The sequence below is a fragment of the Caretta caretta genome, chromosome 3 (assembly GCF_965140235.1).
Source record: "Caretta caretta isolate rCarCar2 chromosome 3, rCarCar1.hap1, whole genome shotgun sequence".
NCBI lineage: Eukaryota > Metazoa > Chordata > Testudines > Cheloniidae > Caretta > Caretta caretta.
This window is the reverse complement of record NC_134208.1, coordinates 42922802-42949355: the sequence shown is the minus strand read 5'-3', so window position 1 is coordinate 42949355 and position 26554 is coordinate 42922802. Positions and strand designations below refer to the sequence as shown.

General features: G+C 39.5%; 1 protein-coding gene across 2 annotated transcripts in view; it reads left to right on the top strand.

Annotated features, from left to right (window-relative positions):
• The window catches only part of CSMD1 (CUB and Sushi multiple domains 1), a 1991107-nt gene that overhangs the window by 1751661 nt on the left and 212892 nt on the right, over positions 1–26554 (top strand). For both annotated transcript variants that reach the window (XM_048845330.2, XM_048845329.2), the window contains exons 41-42: positions 5248–5457; positions 23829–24017. In XM_048845330.2, coding sequence (XP_048701287.2) covers positions 5248–5457; positions 23829–24017 — 399 coding nt within the window. The remainder of the gene's footprint in view (positions 1–5247; positions 5458–23828; positions 24018–26554) is intronic.

The window sequence follows — 26554 nt, the reverse complement described above, 5'->3', positions numbered from 1 at the left end:
CCGGGCTAGATTCACAAAATGACCTAGATGCCTAATTGACACTCTAGGTTCTTAAATGCCACAATCAGGCCCCACTGGGATTCACAAAACAGCCCCCAAACACTAGTTGCTTAGTACCTAAATTTTTATTGTAAAGGTTCCCTAGGCACCTACATTTCTGCCTCTGACCAAACACACTGCAGCCCTATGCCAAATATCCAGACATCTAAACACTGCAGCCATTCATGAACAGGGGGAAGATAGGCATTCCTTCTTCTAACTTGTCCAACTTGCCTGATCCAATAAACATGCTCAGATCTCTCCTCTCGATAGGACCCCAATAAGTGAGCTTACAAAGAACAGCCAGGGCAATAGGGGGACCTCTCTCATAACTTTAAATCCAGTGGTTATGGTAATCACCTGGGGACATGGGAGACCTCCAGTTCAAATCCCCTCCCCCCACAAACACATACCTGAAGGTTAGAAGGGTTTGAACTAGGATGTGCCATCTCTTATTTGAGTGTCATAACCACTGGGCAATGGCATATTCTGATGTGGGGTTCCCTTAGTCTCTGCTGTTGAAGCTGTTCCACTTTAGATAAATAATGAAAGAGATATTGGGTAAGAGAGAAAGCAAATATGAGAATGATTCTTTAGCATGGTGGTTACAGCACTTAGCTAGGAGGTAGGAGATCCAGGCTCCCTGCTTCAGTGATTTTTTTTTTTTAAATTTATTATCCACAGTGGAACAGTCTCAACAAAGAGCCGCACATCAGAATAGCCCAAGCCCAGTGGTTAGGGCACTCACCTGTGAGTAGCAGATCCCTGTGAGTGGCAGAACTGCGGCCACTGGGAGCTGCCCGAGGCCGTGCCTGAGGATGGTCAAAGTCAGCAAAATGTCTCGCGGCCTACACTCAAATTAACCTGATGGGCTATATGTGGCCTGTGGCCCCCAGGTTTTCCACCACTGAAATAGCCTATAGTGCATGTAGTGGGGTAGTTACCCTGCTCCTGAAATAAGAGGAGTGAGAACAGTTGGGAGAAACTGACTGAGTAGCTGACCACAGGTGTGGCCAGCTCAATCAGGGCCCAGCTGGCCCTAATAAGAGCACTGGAGGCCAGGAGCTATGGAGTCTCTCTCTAGCTGTGGAGGGAGAGAAGGACATAGCTGCCTGGGAGCAGGGTACTGGGTGCAGAGCAGTGCTGGGGAAAGGCAATAGGAGCTGGGGTGCTCCAGCCTGGCAACTCCCCAGGCTGAGGCCTTGGGTAGGGCTAAAGGAGGTACTGGGGCTACAGAGGTGCAGCTCAGAGATAGGCAGAGGCAGAGGTCCAACCCCCTTGCCGATGATGAGTGGCCATTACAGATTGCAGTTTGCCCCAGTGAGAGGGGGGTAGATGATGACTGGCAGTAGCCACTGAGGTAAGATGGGCATAGAGGGTTGGAGATTCCCCTGGGAGGGGAGACCCAGAGCATGGGGGTACTGCTGGGGCAGAACCCTGAGCTAAAAGGCACCAGGATCCAGGAGGGACATGGGGACCAGTGGCAGGTGAGACGCCAGCCAGTAGGAGGCGCTCCATATGATGGAGAGCTAATTCCCAAGACAACCAGCAGGAGGCATCGCAGCAGTGAGTCTGTGATCTATTACAGTGCACATTTGCTGTCTCCTGCAGCTGCCTGATCAATAACATTTTGACATCAGAGATAAAATCAACCACTCATCATTCATTTCCTCCAGTTCATTTGCATACTTGGGGGGGAGTCATTATTGCCTTGGTTGTCATGACAATGGCAACTTTTAGTAACTGATTTACTTCAGATTGCCCTAACATTAGTAAAAAGAAGGAGGAACTGCAGTGAGAGGAGACTGAGTTTGCATAAGTTCCTGCTGTGCTCCTTTGGGTTTATACTGTGGTTTTCTTCAGTGTTTATTTTCAAATGGGAAATGTTTCTTTCCTCAAAAAATCTTACATGAAAATAAGATATAAAAGGAGGTGTAATTTATATATGTATTGTTTATCTGCTTCTTAAAAATTGGGGGCTTTTAAGTTTCTGAGTATTGATCTTTAAAAAAAAACAAACTAGAAAATATAGACCTTGGTCCTTATTCAGTTTTCTGTTACACAGCTTTTTAAAAAGGTTATTTAGAAGTTGCAGTAAAATGATTTTTTCAATACAGTTTAATGTTATTACTTTCGATATATTGGTCAACATGACACTGAGTGGCAAAATATGGAGCTTCACAAAGGGCAATAAAATATACACTGGAGACAACTACAGTTAAGGTTGTGCTCATCAGTAAACTTTAAAATTAAGAAATACAAAGTTCAGGATTAAGCACTTTCAAATTAGAAAGAGCTTTCATTTTCAAATTAGAAAATGGCAGACTGAAAACTGGCCATGCAATCTTATGCGTTATATTACAGTCTTTAATTTGTAAGTATGAAAAGGGTTCAATTTTATGAATTTGCTGAAGTGCCAGTTAGATTTTAAAGCTGAAATTTTACTAGCCAGTTGTTTATAAGTATTGTAGCCTATATTGGAATGGAATCTAATAGGATAACCCCTTTGTATTGAGTCCAGGGAGCATTAGCTTACTAACTTTTAATGCTAGGTTCTCTTCAGGTCAATATTATCACAGGATACAGATAATTGGAAACAATGCAATTAATGTCTCATTAGTTTTCATGAAGTTTAAATACCAACTACACTGTTATGTATTTAACAATTACTTTGATCTATACGAATACAGAAGTGAATTGACATGGGGTTTTGGCATGAGCTGGCACCTGTCCACCAGTGTCACATTTTTATTTCAAAATATTATTTTTAAAGTTAAATTAGTACAATATGCATTTTGGAATTCAATAATTTAAAATAAAATCACAGGATTTGTCCCCCACTTCCCCAAGTCTTTGTAAAAATAATTCACACACAGTTTTAGATATCTTTTGCCAAGTGAATCTTAGGGACATTTTCACAGATAAATTATATTGTAAGACCCTGACAAAAAGGTACTATAACTGATGTTCTAACTATGGTAGAGTAAACTACTATTATACTATTGTGAGCTCTTAATTCAGAAAGTGGTGGATTTCCTTTATTACAAGAATAAATACTTCAGGTGTATAAATATGTGTGTAAAGATTATTTTAAAATTCTGATCAAGACTATAAAAAGTTATTCTGAAGGATTGTTATATGGTCTAAATGGGTAAATATTAGTGTCATGGACAAGGATTCCACCAGGTGGCTCCCTTTGACATTTAGGGCCTGATCCAACTCCCACTGAAATAAATACTCTCTCAATGACTTTAGTTCCCAGAATTGGATTCATTTTAATTCCTTTTGTATTGCTCTGATATTTATTCCAGCCTTGTAAAGGAATAAAACCCCAGTCCTTCACTGAGCTAAGTACAAGTAGAGGGGTCTACACAAAGCTCAGTGCAAGATTGAGATCCAAGTGTGTCCCAAAATGTGATGCTTTACTCATTTGTTATACAGATTGACAGTATTTTCCTGTAACAATTAGACAATGTTGAAAATCCAACAAGATAAATTTAAATTAGGGCTGTCAAACGATTAAAAAAATAATCACAATTAATTGTGAGATTAAAAAATAGTAAAGAGAAAAGGAGTACTTCTGGCACCTTAGCTCACCTACAGCTCACTTGTAGCTCACGAAAGCTCATGCTCAAATAAATTGGTTAGTCTCTAAGGTGCCACAAGTACTCCTTTTCTTTTTGCGAAGACAGACTAACACGGCTGTTACTCTGAAACCTAAAAAATAGTAGTGATTAATCACAGTTTTAATCACACTGTTAAACAATAATAGAATACCAGTTTAAATTCAGTATGGAAGCATGTCCTCTGGAATGCTGGTTGAAGCATAGGAATGTAGAGCATATCTGGCAAGTAAATACCTTACAATGCTGGCTACAACAGTGCCATGTGAATGCCTGTTCCCACTTTCAGGTGACAATGTAAATAAGAAGCGGGAAGCATTATCTCCTGTAAATGTAAACAAACATTTTTGTCTTAGCGATTGGCTGAACAAGAAGTAGGACTGAGTGGACTTGTAGGCTCTAAAGTTTTACATTCTTTTGTTTTTGAAAGTAGTATTTAAAAAAATAATTCTGCATTTAAACTTGTACTTTCACAATAAAGAGATTGCACTACAGTACTTGTATGAGGTGAATTGAAAAACACTATTTATTTTGTTTTTTACTATAGTGCAAATATTTATAATCAAAAATAATAATATGAAGTGAGCACTGTACACTTTGTGTTCTGTGTTGTAACTGAAATCAATATATTTGAAAATGTAGAAAAACATCCAAAATATTTATAATAAATTTAAATTGTTGTTTTATTATTGTTTAACAGTGCAATTAAAACAGCAATTAATCATGACTCTTTAACCCAAAACAAATTAACTAGATTTTTAATCACTTGAGTTAACTGCAATCAATTGACCACCATATACAAAACTATAAAGTTTTATAGGCTATGAGTCATGATGACTATTGGTGGGTTTATATTTCTGAAAGAAAATAAGCACAGTTTTGGATTTTGAGTCCTAAAAGTACCATATCTCCAAATTGGGGGGGGGGGAGCATTCCCATAGAGTTTGGAGCAGGAAGTGGTGCAATTTTAGTTAACTTTTGATAGTAATTTCATTTCTTTAGCTATCAGTCTCATCTTGTATAATTTTATGGCAGTAATCGTTTCACATAGAAAACTGTTTGCATTGACATGTCAAACTGACAATCATAAATAGCATGATTAAACTCCAGAGTTCAGATGTGAGTAATATATACAATGTGTCTTCAGATCTGAATTGACATATTTGAATAGTCTCTAATTCAGAAATATGTATTCTTCTGTCCTAAAAAGTTTGTCATTTCAGATAGAGAATATCTAATGACTTAAACCATCTAATCTGTCTCTCAAAAAGCGTTGATGCTTCGATTTAGTCACGTAAATACATATTTAGTCACCTAAATAAGAGTGGCCTGATTTTCAGAGGAGTTGTACCTCTTGTAGCCCTCACTGAAGATAGCACCCTCTGAAACCAGGCTACTTTTGTTTAGATGCCTAAATGTGGAATTAGATGCCTAAATTTAGGTACCTAAATTTGAAAACATCGGTCGCAGTATAATCTGTACAGCACTGATTTGTTGATTATGTCAGTTTCTGTATTTGTTTAGTGTAGCATGAAAAAAATGTATTATGAACATTGTTTATAATTCTGATTACTTTCCCATACAGGTGCACATATTCAATTTCTGAATTTCTCTACTGAAGCTAATCATGACTTTCTTGAAATTCAGAATGGGCCTTCCCACACCAATTCTATGATAGGGCAGTTTAGCGGAACGGAACTCCCACCATCTTTGCTAAGTACAACTCATGAAACACTCATCCATTTTTATAGCGATCACTCAGAGAATCGACAAGGATTTAAGCTTGCATACCAAGGTAAGTAATAATTAAACCAATGAACCGTATAGAGAATAAGAGGCATGCTAACTTACTTATTATGGAATGACCTCAAAATATTTTTCTTTTGCTTTTTTAAAAATAATTATGATAATGTATAGCTGTTATAGAGTGTTTTTCATGCATAGACCTCAAGTTATTTTACAAAGGAAGTTATGTATCAGTATCCCCGCTTTACAGATGGGGAAACTGAGGAAGGAGTGAAGTGACTTGGCCAAAGTTACTGATAGAGCTTACAGTAGAACCCAGGTCTCTCGAGTCCCTTTCTTGTGGTTTATCTACTGGATTATGTTGCTTCCTTTTATTGCTCTGGCCAAATTTAGAAGTTCTCATTATTAGGTTTGTACTCATTTCAATAGGAGTTTTACTTGAATAAGACTAGTCAAAACTGAATAAGAACTTATGGATTTAGTCATAATTGTTTAGAAAGTATGTGTGTATATATTATAAAATATAAATATTTATAACATGTTGAGTTTTGCAATCTAAACTCCTGTGAAAAGAAACAGAAACTCAGAATGCCAAGAAATGCAACTAAAACAAATACATTCAGATTTGTTCAAGCACATCCAAGACCCTACAAAGATTTATGCATGTGCTTAACTTTAAGTACTGTGAGTAGTCCTACTGACTTCGGTGCGCCTCTTCAAAGTGCATACAATAAAGTATATGCATAAAGCTTTGCTGGATCAAGGCCAAGACTTTGTATAATGTTTAAGTTAATGAAATAGAGCATATGAACTGTTTAATGTTTCATCTATCTTCCTTTTTGTTTGCTTTCTTCTCATCTCTCAATTTTTTTTGTTTAATATAAATAACATTACTAATTAGTGCACATATCTATAACTTTAACATGATACTGTGAGCCTTAATCACTGTTGCAGGGCCAAGGGCAGAACAATGAGAGAGAACAGCTGACTGTAGGCTTGGGTTTGAACAGAAAGCACCTTCTGGTTCGGATTTTATTGTGGGAGTTCTGGTTTAATTGAAATCTGATACTAGTTTTAAAAAGTTTTTGTTATGCATGTGGTCTGGCCTAGTAGTCAGAGCAGGAGTCAGGTCTAATGGAAGGAGCATGTGTCCAGGTTGGGGGATGAAGCCAAGGGATAGGACCTGAGTCAACTGTCAATTACTAAAGCCAGGGGTCAAGACAGAGTCAGAACCAGGAATAAAAGCTGAGGGCCAGAGTTGAGGTCAGATACCAAATGCCAGAGCCAAGGGTCAAGCCATAATCAGGGTCAGAAGTTGGAGGCTGGGGTCAGAGTCAGGACTGGTAACTGATGGTCAAAAGGAAGGCAAATGGGCAGGAACTGGAGGAGAGGGAAGGGTCAAGCACAGAGCAGGATCATCATGGGAACAGGAGCAAAGGCAGGGGTGAAGCAGGAGTCAGGAGTGGAGCAGGGTTCAGGAATGGGGTTGGGTGCAGGAGGCAGGCACAAGCAGAGTCCAGTGCAGCCACAACAGGAAATCACCATTTTGCTCAGATAAACTCCTTGTGCCTCCTTCTGACATAAGTAGTGTGGTTGAACCAATCAGTGGAGCTGTGTGATCCTTGGAAAAGGGCTCCCGTGGGTGGTACCTTGGTTGAAGCTATAGTCCTATTAGCTTCTTGGCCCACCAGGTTTTAGCAGAACTTGGGTAGAGGACAGGATGCAGCAGTTATCTGGGGACTCCCAGATCTGATTTCAAAACACACAACATCACACTCATGTTCTTTCCAGGCAGTTTTAGAAGCAGTAAACTAAAAAAATTCTATAACATAAACACAGTACGAGCCCGTACAGGGTAGCTCCTGAGTTTTCTCCAAAACTCTCTGTCCTAGCTTCTGTCTAGAATAATCCCAGTGTCTCTTTCCCTACAGATTGTAACAAATTTTCCTTTAACTATATTGAGTCCAAATAAGTTCAGTTATACTTCAGACCTCAAACTTCAAGCCATTATCTGGCTCTTTGATACCTTCTGCTAGACACACCATTGTGACTAGAATGGCAAACCTTTGGCATCCCCTCCAAAGGAGCGAATAAACTAATTTGTTTTATGATTTTTTCTCTGTGGTGTCTTTGGGGAGGTAGGGCACATGGGCTTGGTTTGGTTTGGGGTTTCTTGTAGTGTTGGTGTGGCTTTCTCTCTTTCATGTCCCTAATGGAAAATGTGGTTTTCTTTTGTCTTTGTTGGCATTTAAACAAACCATCATCTACCTATCCTGTTGCTCCTGTTCAGAGTTCTGGCAGAATACAAGGAAGACTGTTAGTGAGATTTCTTAACAAACATTGTGATATCGTAATACTGCACAACATGTTGCCAGTTGTACCTGGTAAAGTTGAATCTCAAAATTCCACATACCATATAATTCACACAATGAAATTGCTGGGTCATTTTATCAACTGCACTGTGATTTATTAGTAGGGTGCTGCAGTGAGAGCTCATATCTACTAAAAATTCTGTTTTTTTGAATTGGGAATGGTAACTAATAAAGAGGACAGATCACTGATTCAGAGAGATCAAGGTTGCTTGGTAAACTGGGTGAAAGCAAACAGTATGTGTTTTAATAGTGCTAAATGTAAATGTGTACATCCAGGAACAAAGACTGTACATTTTGCTTACAGTGTTGGGGACTCCATCCTGTAGCTGAAAAATATTTGGGGTCATTGTGAGTAATTAGCTGAACATGAGCTCCCAGCAAGACGCTGTGGCCAAAAAGAGCTATTGTGATCCTAGGATGCATAAATAGGAGAATCTCAAGTAAGAGTAGAGAAGTTATTTTACTTCTCTATTTTGCACTGGTGCTAACACTGCTGGAGTACTGTGTCCAGTTCTGGTGCCCACAATTCAAAGAGGATGTTGATCAATTGAAAAGGGTTCAGAGAATAGCCACAAAAATGATTCAAAGATGAGAAAGCATGCCTTATAGTGATAGACTCAAGGAGCTCAATTGATTTAGCTTACCAAATAGAAGGTTTATGGATGACTCAATTACAGTCTTTAAGTACCTGCATGGGGAACAACTCTTTAAAAATGGACTCTTCAATGTAGCAGAGAAAGGTATAACACGATCCAATGGCTGGAACTTGCAAAATTCTGAGAGGAAATGAGGTGTACATTTTTAATGGTGAAACAATTTACCAAGGGTTGTAGTGTATTCTCAATCACTGACAATTTTAAAATCAAGATTGTATGTTTTTCTAAAAGATATGCTCCAGGAATTATTTTGTGCAAATTCTGTGGGCTGTGTTATACAAGAGGTCAGACTAGTTCATCACAATGGTTCCTTCTGGTCTTAAAAGCTATGAATCTATGACTCTGTGATGTAAAGTAGAATCATGCCTGAGACAAGAAATTGTGAGTGCCACTCCTGTTTTGACTCACCTTAACTACTGGAGAGAGTAGGAGAGAGTTAGTCCTAAAATTAATTAATAAACATATTAGAAAACATTAAAAATCTGACAAGATATAGGTCCTATAAGAAGGATTTTTTAAAGCAGGCAAGAAAGGATCAAGATAGTTCCTAGTGATTATATGTTCTTTGTGAAGATGATCTCAGTGGTCTGTCAAAGGAAATCTTGCTTCTATGTACTAGAGATTTTTTTTGAAGTAACACTTTGTAAATGACTACATGAAGAATCTAGAAAAAAATGAGATGGTCCACTGAAGTAGTAATAATTCAGTAAAAATTGGCTTACTGTAGCATTAAGGCTAATAGATGATTAAACTAGAGAATTGAGGCTCAGGAACAAAGTTTAGTTAAATTAGCTGGGATTTGGATATTTAAATGTAACAACTAAAAAGGTAAAATTTGGAATTATTTTCTTCTCAAAATTTACAGCTATTTTTAAACGTGAACTTATATATTTCCACTGATATGAAAAAAAGAAGGAAACCACAGCAACTTTCCTAACAAAGGCTATTTATTTAGATATTCTGCCATTCAACCATTCTTACTGTTATAAATAGCATGTAAAATGTGGAGTGACTAATTCCTGAATAAAGAACAGGAGTACTTGTGGCACCTTAGAGACTAACCAATTTATTTGAGCTTTCGTGAGCTACAGCTCACTTCATCCGATGCATGCAGTGGAAAATACAGTAGGATGATTTTATATACACAGAGAACATGAAACAATGGGTGTTACCATACACACTGTAAGGAGAGTGATCAGTTAAGGTGAGCTATTACCAGCAGGAGAGAAAAAAACCTTTTGTAATGATAATCAAGATGGGCCATTGTCATAAATATAAAGGGAAGGGTAAACCCCTTTGAAATCCCTCCTGGCCAGGGGAAAGCTCCTCTCACCTGTAAAGGGTTAAGAAGCTAAAGGTAACCTCGCTGGCACCTGACCAAAATGACCAATGAGGAGACAAGATACTTTCAAAAGCTGGGAGGAGGGAGAGGAACAAAGGGTCTGTGTCTATCTGTATGCTGCTCTTGCCAGAGACAGAACAGGAATGGAGTCTTAGAACTTTTAGTAAGTAATCTAGCTAGGTATGTGTTAGATTATGATTCCTTTAAATGGCTGAGAAAAGCATTGTGCTGAATAGAATAACTATTTCTGTCTGTGCATCTTTTTTGTAACTTAAGGTTTTGCCTAGAGGGGTTCTCTATGTTTTTGAATCTAATTACCCTGTAAGATATCTACCATCCTGATTTTACAGGGGGGATTTCTTTATTTCTATTTACTTCTATTTTTTATTAAAAGTCTTCTTGTAAAAACTGAATGCTTTTTCATTGTTCTCAGATCCAAGGGTTTGGGTCTGTGGTCACCTATGCAAATTGGTGAGGCTTTTTATCCAACATTTCCCAGGAAAGGGGGGGTGCAAGTGTTGGGAGGATTGTTCTTAAGATCCAAGGGTCGGGGTCTGTAGTCACCTAGGCAAATTGGTGAGGCTTTTTACCAAACCTTGTCCAGGAAGTGGGGTGCAAGGTTTTGGGAAGTATTTGGGGGGAAAGACGCGTCCAAACAGCTCTTCCCCAGTAACCAGTATTAGTTTGGTGGTGGTAGCGGCCATTCCAAGGATAACGGGTGTAATATTTTGTACCTTGGGGAAGTTTTGACCTAAGCTGGTAAAGATAAGCTTAGGAGGTTTTTCATGCAGGTCCCCACATCTGTACCCTAGAGTTCAGAGTGGGGGAGGAACCTTGACAGCCATTTCCAGCAGTTGACAAGAACGTGTGAGGAACAGTAGGGGAGGAAAATAAATATGGGGAAATAGTTTTAGTTTGTGTAATGACACATCCACTGAATGCTATACTTGTGAAACATGGTATGTTTGCCTGTCAAAAATTCTCTGGTCACTTGCTAATTCAGACAGGAAAACAAGACAATGTATTCAGTTAGGAACTGACAGAACAAAAACTGAATTGGCTTCTAAAGTATTTGTAATTTATTTACAATAAAGTCAGAAAAGGACAACCATAGTTACTCTTGAAAATGTTCTGTGAATACAATTTTTAATACAAAAAAAAAATCTTTCTGATGTGTGAAAGCTGTTTGTGCTGTGAAACATTGTTTCCTGTGGGTGGCAAGTGATATGAAGAAAGGCTTAAGTGGCTGACTTTGTGTGGCCCTTACACTCAACTTGATGGCATTTCTTTGTATAGCTGTTTGGATGTAACAGGGAGTCAGTCACAACATTTCAGGGAATGTTCAAAGCATCAGTAGGAAAACCCTACTGATGTGGCTGAAAATGGGGAAAACTGGAGGGGAGAAATGGGTGACGTTCTGAGCCCCTGGCATCTGGATAGCATTTCTGTAACTTACTAGTGATCAGAGAACCAGTTGATGGCAGACAATAACACACTCCTGCATAACAATATTCCTTATTTTAGCTCTGCCCAGCCTCTAAGTAGAATTTAAAAATATTGGACATACTATTTCCTTAGAAGTTTTTAAGGTCAGGCTTGACAAAGCCCTGGCTGGGATGATTTAGTTGGGGATTGGTCCTGCTTTGAGCAGGGGGTTGGACTAGATGACCTCCTAAGGTCCCTTCCAACCCTGATATTCTATGATTCTACGAAAGAGAGAGAAAAGAAAGGAGAGTAGAAATGGTGGGTGGAATGGGAATGAGGAAGGGGGAATGCGCACACAGCTCCTGGCATGGGAGGGAGAATGGGGTTCTTGGTATAGAGGAGCCTGATCGGGGAGTGGTCACACAGAGCTTCTAGCTTTGAAGGAAAGGAAGGGGTCACACAGAATCTCTTGTAGGGTAAGAATGGGTGACCCTGTTATGGGGTAGAAGTTGAGACAGGGGAGGGAAAGTGTGCATAAAGGGGCATGGAGGAGCTCACAGAGGCCCTGGCATGGAAAGAGAATAGGGAACCCGAGCTTGATGTATGGAGGGCATACAGAGCTCCTGGGATGCAGGGGGAGAAACCTAGGCAACCTTAACTAGTGCTGTCAGTTCGGCTCATAATTAAAGAGAACTTCCTGAACCTTAGACAGACACGGGAGCAAAATTTAAATGAACAAACACAACGTATATATGACACATATGACACAGCTGAGATTTTTTTTTATTTCATTTCACCAGTTCACAGAATTATCTTTCCATGAACTGTAGGAAAATTGAGTTGTTAATGGTATGTGATCAGATAATATCAATAGAATTATATACATTGTCTCTAGATAAATCTCTAGCTTAACATTTTTGTCAAAGGAGTGATAATAATAATAATTAATAATAATAAATAAAATCCCTTAAATATTCAGACTGTCATGGAAAAGGAGATATTTCAACTATGTTGTGTTTTACAGATGGTAAAATACAGATAGTCACTACCTGAATGTGATAAAAAAAAATTAGGACCTATAATTACAGACACACTTTTTGCTTAAGCTGCAGAATTTAATTGTGTATTACATTATCTCAAAATGGAATGATCAACTAATAAATGCCAAGAATAAATAGTAACATTAACCTTTTCAGAACTCTGTTTGAAAATAACTTGGTGTACTTACTATTGTATTTTCATCAGCTATGTTCCTAAAACAGCAATGCAACATAGAGGTTATTAAGGAGAAATAACATTTTATTTGTATTAATAGAAACATATGATTTTAAAACATATAGTTGGGGGAATCAAATAACAGGAACAAACAAATAAAATACTAGGACCTCCTCCACCTAGAAATATACTACCCATCAGGCGAGGTATTTCCAGTAGAGATAAGGAGGTGTTAGTACTGTTATACAAGGCACTGGTGAGACCTCACCTGGAATACTGCGTGCAGTTCTGGTCTCCCATGTTTCAGAAGGATGAATTCAAACTGGAGTAGGTACAGAGAAGGGCTACTAGGATGATCCGAGGAATGGAAAACCTGTCTTAGGAAAGGAGACTCAAGGAGCTAGGCTTGTTTAGCCTAACTAAAAGAAGGCTGAGAGGAGATATGATTGCTATCTGTAAATATATCAGAGGGATAAATACCACGGAGGCAGAAGAATTATTTAAGCTCAGTACCAATGTGGACACAAGAACAAATGGATATAAACTGGCCATCAGGAAGTTTAGACTTGAAATTAGACAAAGGTTTCTAACCATCAGAGGAGTGAAGTTCTGGAACAGCCTTCCGAAGGAAGCAGTGGGGGCAAAAGACATATCTGGCTTCAAGATTAAGCTTGATAAGTTTATGGAGGGGATGATATGATGGGATAGAGTAATTTTGGCAATTAATTGATCTTCAGCTATTAATGGTAGATATACCCAATGGCCTGTGATGGGATGTTAGATGGGATGGGATCTGAGTTACTACAGGGAATTCTTTCCTGTGTGTCTGGCTGGTGAGTCTTGCCTACATGCTCAGGGTTTAGGTGATAGCCATATTTGAGGTCAGGAAGGAATTTTCCTCCAGGGCAGATTGGCAGAGGCCCTGGGGGGGGTTCACCTTCCTGTGCAGCATGGGGCATGGGTCACTTGCTGGAGGATTCTCTGTACTTTGAAGTCTTTAAACCACAATTTGAGGACTTCAATAGCTCAGACATAGGTTAGGGTTTTGTTACAGTAGTGAGTGGGTGAGATTCTGTGGCCTTCGTTGTGCAGGATGTCAGACTAGACAATCATAATGGTCCCTTCTGATCTTAAAGTCTATGATTTTATGATTAACACAACAGTTCTCATTCAGGCAAATATGTGAGGCCAGATAGGGGGGCAAATAGAGATGGATGTAATCAGACAGTTTCTATACCAAACATACGATGTAAAGCTTTTAATGCATAGCAAATATTGTATCTTTTCTTTTTTTAAGAAACAGCATACAGAAATAACACCAGTAATAATCACCATGCTCCCCCACACACCTTGCTTCTGTAATGCCCCTCTGCACGCCTCCCTAACTATGCCTATGCATGGTACCTCTCAGGGATGAGTGGCCCTTTAAGCACGGATCATCTCCTTTTCTATGACTCTTTATCATGATCTTTGGAGTGGAGATGGGGATAGCACTTTCCCTAATCTCAACAGCCCTTCGTCTTGGGAGAGGGAGCAAATCTTCTCTCCCATACAGGATCTCACAGGATGTTCTTTTAAAGTCAGAGTCCTTCCCAGTCAGCTGTCTTAGTATCCTGTGGACCAGGGACTGAGGGAGTTCTGCATCCTGGAAACTTATTAAGAGAGTGGCGGTCCTGACTGCCTGCTGGACATTAACCAAATAATAAGGCCTAGTCCAGGGTTAAATACTTGTAAAGAAAAAAATATATTAATATTGATTGTCTGATTCCTTAGGAAAACAAATTCAAACTATTTCATACAGTTTGGAAAGTGAAATTAAAGGCAAGAAACCTGACTGTTTCTGATGCAAGGGGTTACAGCATGTTTTGCAAAAGTCTTTTGTGAGGACGGCACATGTGTGGTCTGGTTGTCACATAGGAGATGAGGGGGTTGACCATGGTTGGTATAGATGGAATCCTCCGAGAATTTAGCTGCCAGTCTATAACAAACTTCTACTGAACATGTGAAAGCTAAGATTTTTCAGGGGCTTATACTGTGGCCAAATGTGGGTGGACTTTTACATGGCTAGTACAATGCACATGCCTAACATCAGAGCAATTCCTCTGCTAAATTTCAAGTCCCTGCTGTAACTCATAGGGATATTGCAACTTTTCAGTGTAATGCTTAGGGCATAATATGAGCACCCAAAAATATTTTTCCCTAACTTCATTCTTGGAAATGGCTGAACTATTTATACCAAAAAAAAAAAAAAGGCCTGAGGAACACACTTGGCATGGAAGCTCTCATACTGAATGTTTAAAGTTTGGAAACCTTATAAGCAATTGAAAACAGCCATCCTATAACGGAAAGTGTTAGGTGATGTCCTCAGCTCCATTGTGTGAATGGTTTTCACCTCAAGACACACCGTAAAACTGATTTATAAGTCAAGAATTGGATAGCTGCGCAGCAATATGTGATTTATAAATTATATGCCTAATTAATAAATCATGAAACTGTCTATGAATTATGTGGCTCATTTTTGTCATACTAGTGACTTTTAAGTTAAATTGTAGATCTGATTTATAAACCATGTCATTGATTTATAAGTCTTTACAGAGGTCAAAAACGTTATTGGTTGATATGGCTGCCATAATACAGTATCACTGGCAGAAAGTTATATAAATTAAAAATATGACCTTTCTGACAGAATGAAATGAAATTGATATACCCTTACAAAAAGGACAAGAAAGACAGGCAAATGAAGAGTCTATGACAATAAAAGCATTGACCAACTAATTGGAATGTCCGTGAGAATATGTACTGTATATTAAAGAGGTGGCTGCAAGGGCAATTAGCATATTTATTTAAACTGAGGAATTTCAGATACTCTTAACTCACAAATGTATTCTTGATTACATTTGGCCATGCAATAAAAGCTCTTGGGGTAAGAGAAAAGTGTCCTCCCTCTTCCTGAATGAAAGAAAGTGCCATTTCTAACTACAGAAATGCAAAAAGGGAGAGGGAGAAGATTGGGGAGGGGAGATTTATGAATTTAGATGCCTTTTCATAATAATACAATTTAAGAAGAGTTTGTTTTTTAAAGTATTCAAGCAAAACCCCACTACCGTAGTATTAAGGATCCTGAGGTCTGAATAGTTGCTGGAGGGTAAGCCACAATCTAGAAGTGGAGAAGAGAGTGTCAGGGATCTAAAGAGAGACAAGGTGGGTCAGGTAATTTCTTTTATTGGGCCAACTTCTGTCAGTGAGACAGACAAACTCTCTGAGTTTACACAGAGCTTTTTTCAGATCTGGGAAAGTCCTTTTATGTGTTATAAAGAAGCCAAAGATGGGGTGGGTATCTCATCTTGTTACTCCTGGGGATCAAAAGTGCTGCAGGAGACAGCCACAAAAGATGTACCTAGTGTATGCTTCCTCTTTCTCAAACACACTCATCTACATACATAATATCGTTTGACCACACTGAAAATGATGGGCTCTATCTAGCAGAAAATAACAATGGGCATTCTAAGTTCCAGAAACCATGAAAGATTCAAAATTGCTCAAATCTCCCTTCATCTCTGGAAAGATTTGCAGAGCTGCCTTAAAGGAAAAGAACTGATGGAAACGTATTGTCTTACTTACAGCTCATGATTCCTCACCTAAGAACCTCAATCTAGATTCTGTGCTGGGCCTCACTATATATTCCCCAGAGACATTGCAAAAGGGAAAGAACGTCTTCCTGTGTTTTAGCTACTAAACTGGGAAGCAGGAGGGCTGGGTTCTATTCCTAACTGTCCAATTGCCTTCCCGGGTGATGTTGGGCAAGACTTAAACACATGCTTAAATCACTTGCTTGATTAGTTGGTGTCAGTATTAACTACAGTAAGTTAAAAATGTATATGTCATAAAGTCCTCCAGAGAATGACTAGCTTTGGGGGGGAAAAACATTCAGGAATGGGTACTTCACTTTTATTATTGTATTTTTAACAGTTTAAGTTTTATGGCAAGTGTTAATGTAAAATATGCTTGGATAATCACTCTTTGAGCTTATCTTTTGACAGCAATATTATCTAATTGTAAATTGGATATTTTGTGAAAGCGCAGGGCATTCTGAATCTCTGTAATCAAAGACAGGAAGGTATTATTACCTTATCCAGAATATATAGATGTTGTGGGTCTGACTGATCCTATGTTCCATTTTAGCAAAATTGTTATCCTTTTCCGCACATTGAACTATTTCTTAACATACAAATATGGTGAAGAAACATCATCTATAATATAAAAAATATTATTTGAAATATATCTTTGTATCGCAGTTGCAATGTATGAAACCTGTCTCTGCATATATTAACTACATTAGATTTTATTAATTAATTAAATTTGTTTAATTGGCTAATGTTTTTGTAGTGCTTTGAAGATATAAACCCCTATATTAAATATTAGATATCATTAATGATTTTTTTTATAAAGAGGTATATCTAAAAGGAGCTTCTCTTCTGGTGCTCTTGGTAAATTCATTATACATTCTTTTCTAAAGGATTTTACCATTATATGGAATCATAGAAACATGGAATTGTAGGACTGGAAGGGAACTCAAGAGGTCTTCAAGTCCTGCCCCTTGCACTCAGGACAGGACTAAGTATTATCTAGACCATCCCTGGCAGGTGTTTGTCTAACTTGCTGTTAAAAATCTCCAATGATGGAGATTTCACAACTTCCCTAGACAATTTATTCCACAGCTTAATTACATTGACAGTTAGGAAGTTTTTCCCAATGTCCAACCTAAACTGCCATTGCTGCAATTTAAGCTCATTGCTTCTTGCCCTATCCACAGAGGTTAATGAGAAATATTTCCCCCCTCCTTCTTGTAAAAAATTTTCTGTACTTGAAAACTGTTATCATGTCCTCCTTCAGTCTTCTCTTCTCCAGACTAAACAAACTCAGTTTTTTCAACCTTCCTTCAGAGGTCACATTTTCTAGACCTTTAATTGATTTTGTTGCTTTTCTCTGGACTTTCTCCAATTTGTCCACATCTTTCCTGAAATGTGGCTCCCAAAAGTGGACACAATACTCCAGTTGAGGCCTAATCAGAGTGGAGTAGAGCAGAAGAATTACTTCTTGTGTCTTGCTTACGATATTTCTGCTAATGCATCCCAGAATGCTGTTTGCTTTTCTTTTGCAACAGTGTTACACCATTCACTCATATTTAGGTTTTGATCCACTATAACTCCCAGATCCCTTTCCGCAGTAGTCCTTCCTAGGCAGTCATTTCCCATTTTGTATGTCTGAAACTGATTGTTCCTTCCTAAGTGGAGAAAGTTGCATTTGTCTTTATTGAATTTCCTCCTATTTACTTCAGATCATTTCTCCAGATCATTTTGAACTTTGAATCCTACCCTCCAAAGTACTTGCAACCCCTCCGACATCCACAAACTTTATAAGTGTACTTTCTCTGTCATTATCTAAATCATTAATAAAGATATTGTACAGAACGGGACTCAGAACTGATCGTTTTGGGACCCCACTCATTATGCTCTTCCATCATGACTGTGAACCAGTGATAACTACTCTCTCGGAATGGTTTTCCAACCAGTTATGCACCAAACCCTACAGAAGCTCCATCTAGGTTGTATTTCCCTACTTTGTTTATGAGAAGGTTATGTGAGACAGTATCAAAAGTGTTATTAAAGTGAAGAAATACCACACCTACTACTTTCCCCCACTCCCAGCTCCAAGGCTTGTTACCCTGTTAAAGAAAGCTATTAGATACCTGACTTAAGATGACTGGTCTGTAATTCCCCAGGTTGTCCTTATTCCCCTTCTTGTAGATTGGCACTATATTTTCCCTTTTCCAGTCCTCTGGAATCTCTCCCGTCTTCCATGACTCTTTGAAGATAATCGCTAATGGCTCAGATCTCTCCTCAGACAGCTCCTTGAGTATTCTAGGATGTATTTCCTTGGGCCCTGGTGACTTACATAGTTTGATCATTTAAAAACAATATCTCTTTTGCTTTCTGGAATGTGAAAATCTCACATTTTTGATGAACATGTGACTATAATGATTACAATGTAGATAATTGCATTAAAGTGTAAACAATTGTTGCCATTAAGTGTTTGCTGCTCTAATAGGTGCAGTCACTATAAAACATAATTGGTGCAGATAACATGAAAAAGTTGCCACTCAAACAAATATAAACCACCACAGTATTATATTTAGCTTATTTAACAATCAGTAATTTTTCAAAGTCTGAAATTTCTTACTAGTACAATACCAGTGTAATGTTTTGCATTGCCATATAAGGTCTCTGGATGCAAGTGCACAATCACACATAAAGTATTGCACAAAATCTGAGTTGTATTGGTAACTGTGCTGCAATGACAACGTCTCTTATTGGATGATATAGAGAGCGTTATAGGAATCTGCAAATTTGCATCAAATTACATGCTGTGAAAGCCTCCATCAGGTGTGTTAACATACTCCATCGTTAAAAAAAAAAGCACTTCAAAATGTGGACGTCTTGCTCTGAGTGAGGTACTGTATAGTTGGGCATCCAGATAAATGTCATTGGCAATCCAGAGTGTTGTTACTTTTTTCCCCAATCAAACATTTGTGTTTCCCACAAGAGAAAAAGTTAAAAACTGCTTGTCCTGATTATCTAAGAGTCCCCTTTATAAATGAGAGTAGTTACTTCTGTTACTATAACAGTGGAAATTAAGTGTTGAACTGAAAACATGTTCAGACAGAATATTATGGGCCTTTTGTTATGTTCACACTTTGTAGTATTATAGTGGGCCAGATTTTCATTTGATACTTACTTTAAATTGATACTTTAAACCTCAAGCTACGTTGAATTGGTGAAGCTCTGTTCTGGAGCTATATTGATTTAAACCAGTGAAAAATCTGGGCCGTTAGGCCTTATTAGACAGGTTGGCCTAGCTCCTCAAGGGTATTTAGGTGCATAACTAGGTTTGCCAGGCGTCTGGTGTTTGACCCTGGTGGCTATGGTCACCGCCGCTAACTGGGCCATTAAAAGACTTGTTGGAGGTGCAGGAAGGCTAAAGCAGGGTCCCCGGCTGCCCTGGCTCCATGCAGCACCCGGAAGTGGCAGGCATGGCTCTGTGGCTCCTAGGTGCAGGGGCAATTAGTGAAGTTCGGTGCGCTGCCGAGTGCTGACTCCGCAGCTCCCATTGGCCAGGAACTGCAGCCAATGGGACCTGAAGGGGCGGTGCCTGGCTGCTCTTGCGCCTAGGAGCCGGACATGCCAGCCACTTCTAGGAGCAAGGTGGAGCCAGGGCAGGCAGGGTGCCTGCCTTAGCCCTGCTGTGCCACCGAGTGGGAGCAGCCTGAAGTAAGCACCACCTGGCTGGAGCCTGCACCCCAAATCCCCTCCTGGCACCACAGCCCTGAGCACCCTCCCGGAGCCCACACCCTTTCCTGAACCCCAATTCCAGCCCTGAGTCCCTTCCTGCACCCAAAATCTCTCCTGAAGCCTGCATCCTGCACCCCCTCTTGCACCCCAACCCCAGCCCTGAGTCCCCTCCCACACACAAATGCCCTCTGGGAGCCTACACACCCTCCAGCACCCCTGTCCCAGCCCGGAGCCCCCTCTTGCATCCCAAATCCCTCGTTCCCCTACCCAGCCGGAGCCCGCACCCCCTCCCTCATCTCAACCCCTGGCCCCAGCCCTGCCCTAGCTCCCACAATCAGAACCCCTCAACCCTAGCCCACGTTCCTCTCCTGCATCCCAACCCCCTCATCCCCGGCCCCAACCCCGTGTCCCAACCCAAAGCCTGAACTCCTCATTTCTGGCCCCATCCCAGACCCTACACCTCAACCCGCTGCCCCAGTCCAGTGAAAATGAGTGATGGTGGGGGAGAGCAAGTGATGGAGGGAGGGGGGGTGGAGTGGATATGGGATGGGGCCTCGGAGAAGGGGTGGGACCTAGGGGCAAGGGTGTTCGTTTTTTTGCGATTAGAGCATTGGCAACCCTACACATAACTCCTATTGAAATCAAACAAATCATAGAATCATAGAATATCAGGGTTGGAAGGGACCTCAGGAGGTCATCTAGTCCAACCCCCTGCTCAAAGCAGGACCAATCCCCAACTAAATCATCCCAGCCAGGGCTTTGTCAAGTCTGATCTTAAAAACCTCAAAGGAAGGAGATTCCACCACTTCCCCAGGTAACACATTCCAGTGCTTCACCACCTTCCTAGTGAAAAAGGTTTTCCTAATATCCAACCTAAACCTCCCCCACTGCAACTTGAGACCATTACTCCTTGTTCTCTCATCTGCTGCCACAGAGAACAGTCTAGATCCATCCTCTTTGGAACCCCCTTTCAGGTAGTTGAACACAGCTATCAAATCCCCCCTCATTCTTCTCTTCCACAGACTAAACAATCCCAGTTCCCTCAGCCCCTCCTCATAAGTCATGTGTTCCAGTCCCCTAATCATTTTTGTTGCCCTCCGCTATACGCTTTCCAATTTTTTCACATCATTCTTGTAGTGTGGGGCCCAAAACTGGACACAGTACTCCAGATGAAGCCTCACCAATGTCGAATAGAGGGGAACGATCACGTCCCTCGATCTGCTGGCAATGCCCCTACTTATACAGCCCAAAATGCCAATGGCCTTCTTGGCAACAAGGGCACACTGTTGACTCATATCTAGCTTCTCGGCCACTGTAACCCGTAGGTCCTTTTCTGCAGAACTGCTGCCTAGCCATTCGGTCCCTAGTCTGTAGCGGTGCATGGGATTCTTCCATCCTAAGTGCAGGACTCTGCACTTGTCCTTGTTGAACCTCATCAGATTTCTTTTGGCCCAATCCTCTAATTTGTCTAGGTCCCTCTGAATCCTATCCCGACCCTCCAGCATATCTACCTCTCCTTCCAGTTTAGTGTCATCTGCAAACTTGCTGAGGGTGCAATCCATGCCATCCTCCAGATCATTAATGAAGACATTGAACAAAACCGGCCCAAGGACCGACCCTTGGGGTACTCCACTTGATACCAGCTGCCAATTAGTCATGGAGCCATTGATCACTACCCGTTAAGCCCGACGATCTAGCCAGCTTTCTCTCCACATTATAGTCCATTCATATAGCCCATATTTCTTTAACTTGCTGGCAAGAATACTGTGGGAGACTGTGTCAAAAGCTTTGCTAAAGTCAAGGAATAACATTTCCACTGCTTTCCCCTCATCCACAGACCCAGTTATCTTGTCATAGAAGGAAATTAGATAGTCAGGCATGGCTTGCTCTTGATGAATCCATGCTGACTGTTCCTGATCACTTTCCTCTCCTCTAAGTGCTTCAGAATTGATTCCTCGAGGACCTGCTCCATGATTTTTCCAGGGACTGAGGTGAGGCTGACTGGCCTGTAGTTCCCCGGATCCTCCTCGTTCCCTTTTTTAAAGATGGGCACTACATTAGCCTTTTTCCAATCGTCCGGGACCTCCACCGATCGCCATGAGTTTTCAAAGAAAATGGCCAATGGCTCCACAATCACATCTGCCAACTCCTTTAGCACTCTCAGATGCAGCGCATCTAGCCTTGGACTTGTGCTTGTCCAGCTTTTCTAAATAGTTCCAAACCACTTCTTTCTCCACAGAGGGCTGGTCATCTCCTCCCCATGCTGTGCTGCCCAGTGCAGTAGTTGGGGAGCTGACCTTGTTCATGAAGACAGAGGCAAAAAAAAACAAAACATATCAGTGAGAGTTAGGTGTCTAAATACCTCGGAGGATCTGGACCTTAGAATTTTTTTTTTTTCTAAATAAATGAGACTTGTTTGAGGAGCATTAATACCCTCTTGATTCTGTTTGAGCCATCTGAAAGGAGAATACATTTGAAAGTCATACTGTCTCTCTCTAGGTAGATATATTTGAAGGGGGGTTCTCTGATCAGTTATTGAGAGTTTTGTCGTGTCTTTTTATGTGGTACATGGAGTAAGTTTCTAAATCACAGGGGCGTTAAAAGCTTCATAATTATTTTAAAATACCGTTTAAGGCATTATCAAGGTTTCAAAGCTTCACACATAGCCATGAGGAAATTCTGTCACAGGTTCACCAGGTCCAAAATTATATTAAAAGGAAATTATGCAGAATTATGTGGGTCCTTCAGTGAAATCCTATACGACAAATAATTTGCCCCAGATTTCTAGGGTGATGAAATTATATCTGAGGCAGTGGTCTCATGTGCTACCTTTGCAAGGAGAAATAGAATCAGACCAACATTTTCAAATGTGGACACCAATATGTAGCCTGAAGTTCATGGATGCTGAGTACCCTCATCTCATTGGAAATGTTAGATACTCAAATTTAAAAAAAAAAAATCAGTCTGTTTGTTAATTCTGTAAATAAGACTAATTAAAGCCACATCGTATTGATACCCAGTGCTTCTTTTATGAAAGTTTGTGTACCTTTGTTCAGTGAGTGTGAAGCATATGTATTTTGTGAGTGCTGTAATGTTTAATTTTTGAAGTAACATTATTTTAGAGTATATCTGAAAATAATATTAGAAAAGCAGACTGTGGAGATGTAAGATTTTTCTGTTAATATTAAGAGTTTTTGCTATGTAAAGCCATGGAATGCCATATGTCTTCAGTTTAATTGCTTCTAGTGGCAACATAGATCTTAGTTTGCTCATACTCTTTTTAAATTATGTGTACACATATATTGTTAATTTATTAAACTAGTTATTCATATGCCTCTTTAATCTAATAAATTATATAATTTTGTGCCTTTGTGTATTATGGTAAAAATATTGTCACAGTATCAATTAATCAGCTTATTAGAACACAAGAAGCAGGCTATGTTTGTAGCAGAGAAATAAAATGCAAAGCAAATAAGGTTTAATATAGTATCCTAGTCTGCAATTATCTGCTGTAAATCATTGACAAGCTAGAGTTAGGGAGCCTTACAAAATACTTATTGGATCATACCTAGCCTATGTCCAAGCAAAGGATTTAATATAACACTTTAAAAAGGGCCAAAATAGTAAGAAGGCATCCTATGAAATTTCCTTCTTTTAAATATGTGGTAACTGCAAATGCCTAATGCAGTCACTCCAGAACAAATGTTTGGCTTGTACAAACACGTAAAGGGGATAGAATCACCGAAAAGCTTGGGGGTCCTTAAACACACAAGCCCTGCACTGATTATTTTGCCCAGCCTCCCAACACAGGTTCCTTGAGGATCCTTTCCAAACTCCTCAAATGGACTGTTCCTTCTAGTCCCTTTCCCTTGGAAAGAGTCATCCTACCTGACTCCTAGATTTTTTTCCTCACAGAACATCCAAATGGATGATTCTTTCCTCATTGATAACATTGTGTCAGTCCCCTTATTGTTGGAGATACTAGGCGTCTAGTCTTAATCTAACTCAGAAAATATCAGATAATCTATTTTAGTTTAATATTTATTTCTGTTTTCTTCCAGTTTATGAGTTACAAAACTGCCCAGATCCTCCTCCTTTTTTAAATGGATATATAGTCAACTCGGATTACAACGTCGGTCAATCAATATCATTTGAGTGCTATCCTGGGTATGTTTTAATAGGTCACGCTGTTCTCACTTGCCAACATGGGATCAACAGGAACTGGAACTACCTTTTCCCAAGATGTGAAGGTAACTTTATGGTGATATCTTAGAGCTCATGCTGCTCTCTTATTATTTTTATTTGTATTTGTTTACTTTAGCTTGTCCTAAAAAGTGGCATCTTTATCATAGGCTGCACTAGTGACAATTCTGGTGAAAATATCAGTTGTAATTCTATAACCCTCTTAGCAGCAAATTCACATGCCCATTAAAGGCTTGACATTGATGCCACTGAAGTTATGGGAAGTTTCCTGAATGAATGGCACTCATGAAAGAGATCCTCAGAACTGAATTGTTGCTGAATTGTTTAATGAAGTTTGTGTTCCTTTCTTGAAGTTCTGCTCCTGTTTCCTTAGTGCCCCAGTGGAATGTGTACTTCATAAACATTAGCGATTGTTCCCCAGCAGAACTTTTGTCTGAAAGATGAAAGCACAAAAAGGCCTTTGACAAAGCCCCACACAAGATTATACTAAAGGGACTAAGGACTTGAATACACAGTGACACACAGGAAAATTAATCCAGATTAACTAAAGGTATGAATTTAAAGTGAAATCATTAAAGTGTCCTGTGTGGACACGCACTCTGAATTAAAGTGGCCTTTATTTAGTTTAACAAATCCACTTTAAATTCACACCTTTAGTTCAGAGTAATTTTCCTGAGTGTCCCTGTGTAGATAACCCTAAGTAGTCAAGGTGTGAGAAGTAAAGTATTGTCATGAATAAGAAACTGGGTAAGATACAGAAAACAAAGACTAGGGATAAACAGTCAATTTTCATTATAGGAGAAGATTACAAAGGGTTCCACAAGGTTACCCATTAGATACCATCTGAAAAATAAGACAGACTTGAATGTTTAAAAAAATACTGTTGTGGGACGGATAAAGTAATTGAATAAATAGGATACGGACATATTTAAAAATAATTATGCACACTTTTTAGAGTAATAATCTGTAATGCTGCTCTCACTTAAACGTATCTTTTAAAGAAAGTGGATTGGTGTGTTATTCCCACCTATATGTGGGTTCCATATAGGACCAGTGTTCAGCATATTAATGATGTGGAAAAGTAAGCAATCAGTCAGACAACAAAATTTGCAGATGACCCAAAATTATTGAGGTTAAGCAGGACTGGAAAAGAGTGTGAGGAATTTCAGAGAGACCTAAGGAAGTTAGATGAATGGACCATTAAGAGTTTTGGAAAAGAGAGAAATCATCATGCTTTAGGGCATAACTCAATCTCTGATTATTGGGAGTTAGAAGGAAACTCTTTATGGGGATAGATTATATTACTTCCTACTGAAATCTCTTGGACTTTCCTCTGGGGTAGTTGATGCTGACCAATATCAGAAACAAAAAAGTGAACTATGGACCAATGGTCTGGTCCAGTATATCAATTCCTATACTCCTAAATTGTGAATTAACCACTGTGAATGATGCTTTCAATTTATGTATTTATTTATATTTTTCTGAGTAGTGCCCCCATGCCTGAACTGCAACTGTTTTGTAAGCCTGTATGGGTGCATACATGTTGTGTGTGAGACAGAGAGAGAGAGAGATTGATTTAGGGTGAGAAGCTTATACTATTCCCTTATTTTGATATTTAAACTCAATATTGTGAAAACCTCAGCAACTAAAAATTCCAGAGTAGTTAGCCTGAATTACCTCAAATTACTAAAATATATGGCAATCTCAAATGAAACATACAGGAGAAGTGCACATTATTGTACCTTTCATAGAATGCAAATGAACTACAAAGAAACAACACAATTAAAATACCATTCCAGTATTAGTAAATGAATTGCTTGGAGAAATGCAAAGCAATTAAAATGACCAACATTTTCTCCCTTTTGACATGCAAAATATCCAGTTGGAAACAGGAAATTAAATAACATTGTGTTTAAACTTCTAAAGGAATGAAATTCAACATTTTTTACCATTATCATTATTTATTATTTGTATGACAATGGTTCCTAGTAAGTAGCTGAGAAGGAGGCCCAATTGTGCTAGTTATTGTACATACATAGAATAGTAGACAGTCCCTACCCCAAAGAGCTTACAGTCTAAATAGACAAGACTGATAAAGGGGTAGGGAAAAGGGTTAAAGCATATAGAGAAAGTGATCAATGTGATGGTGGGAAACATCATGTTAATGCCACATTTTTATTTTACTTTTAAATTTAGATGGGGTTTTGTTTAGGAAGAAGAGGGTATTAGCTAGTAGAGAAAAAAGAAGGGAGAAGGGGAGATTGAAAGGGGGTATTGAGAGAGGGACTGGACAGGAGAGAGAAACGAGGAGGAACATATTAAAGGAAGGTGGGGGGAAGGCTGAAGTGTCGATAGCGTGAAAAAGGATGCAGGGGTAATTTGGAGCAAACATATAGTGAACACAGGGAAGAGAATTCCCAGATTCAAAACTGTAGAAAGCAACCTGATGACATCACCAGTGTCCACCAGTCTCTGCAGTAGAACCTGCTAAGATGATTCCTTGTACTTGTTCTGGCCATCTTTGCTTTCTTTTGCCCCTAGTGCTAGCTGAAATATCTTTCTTTCCAATGCCATATCTTTCCTC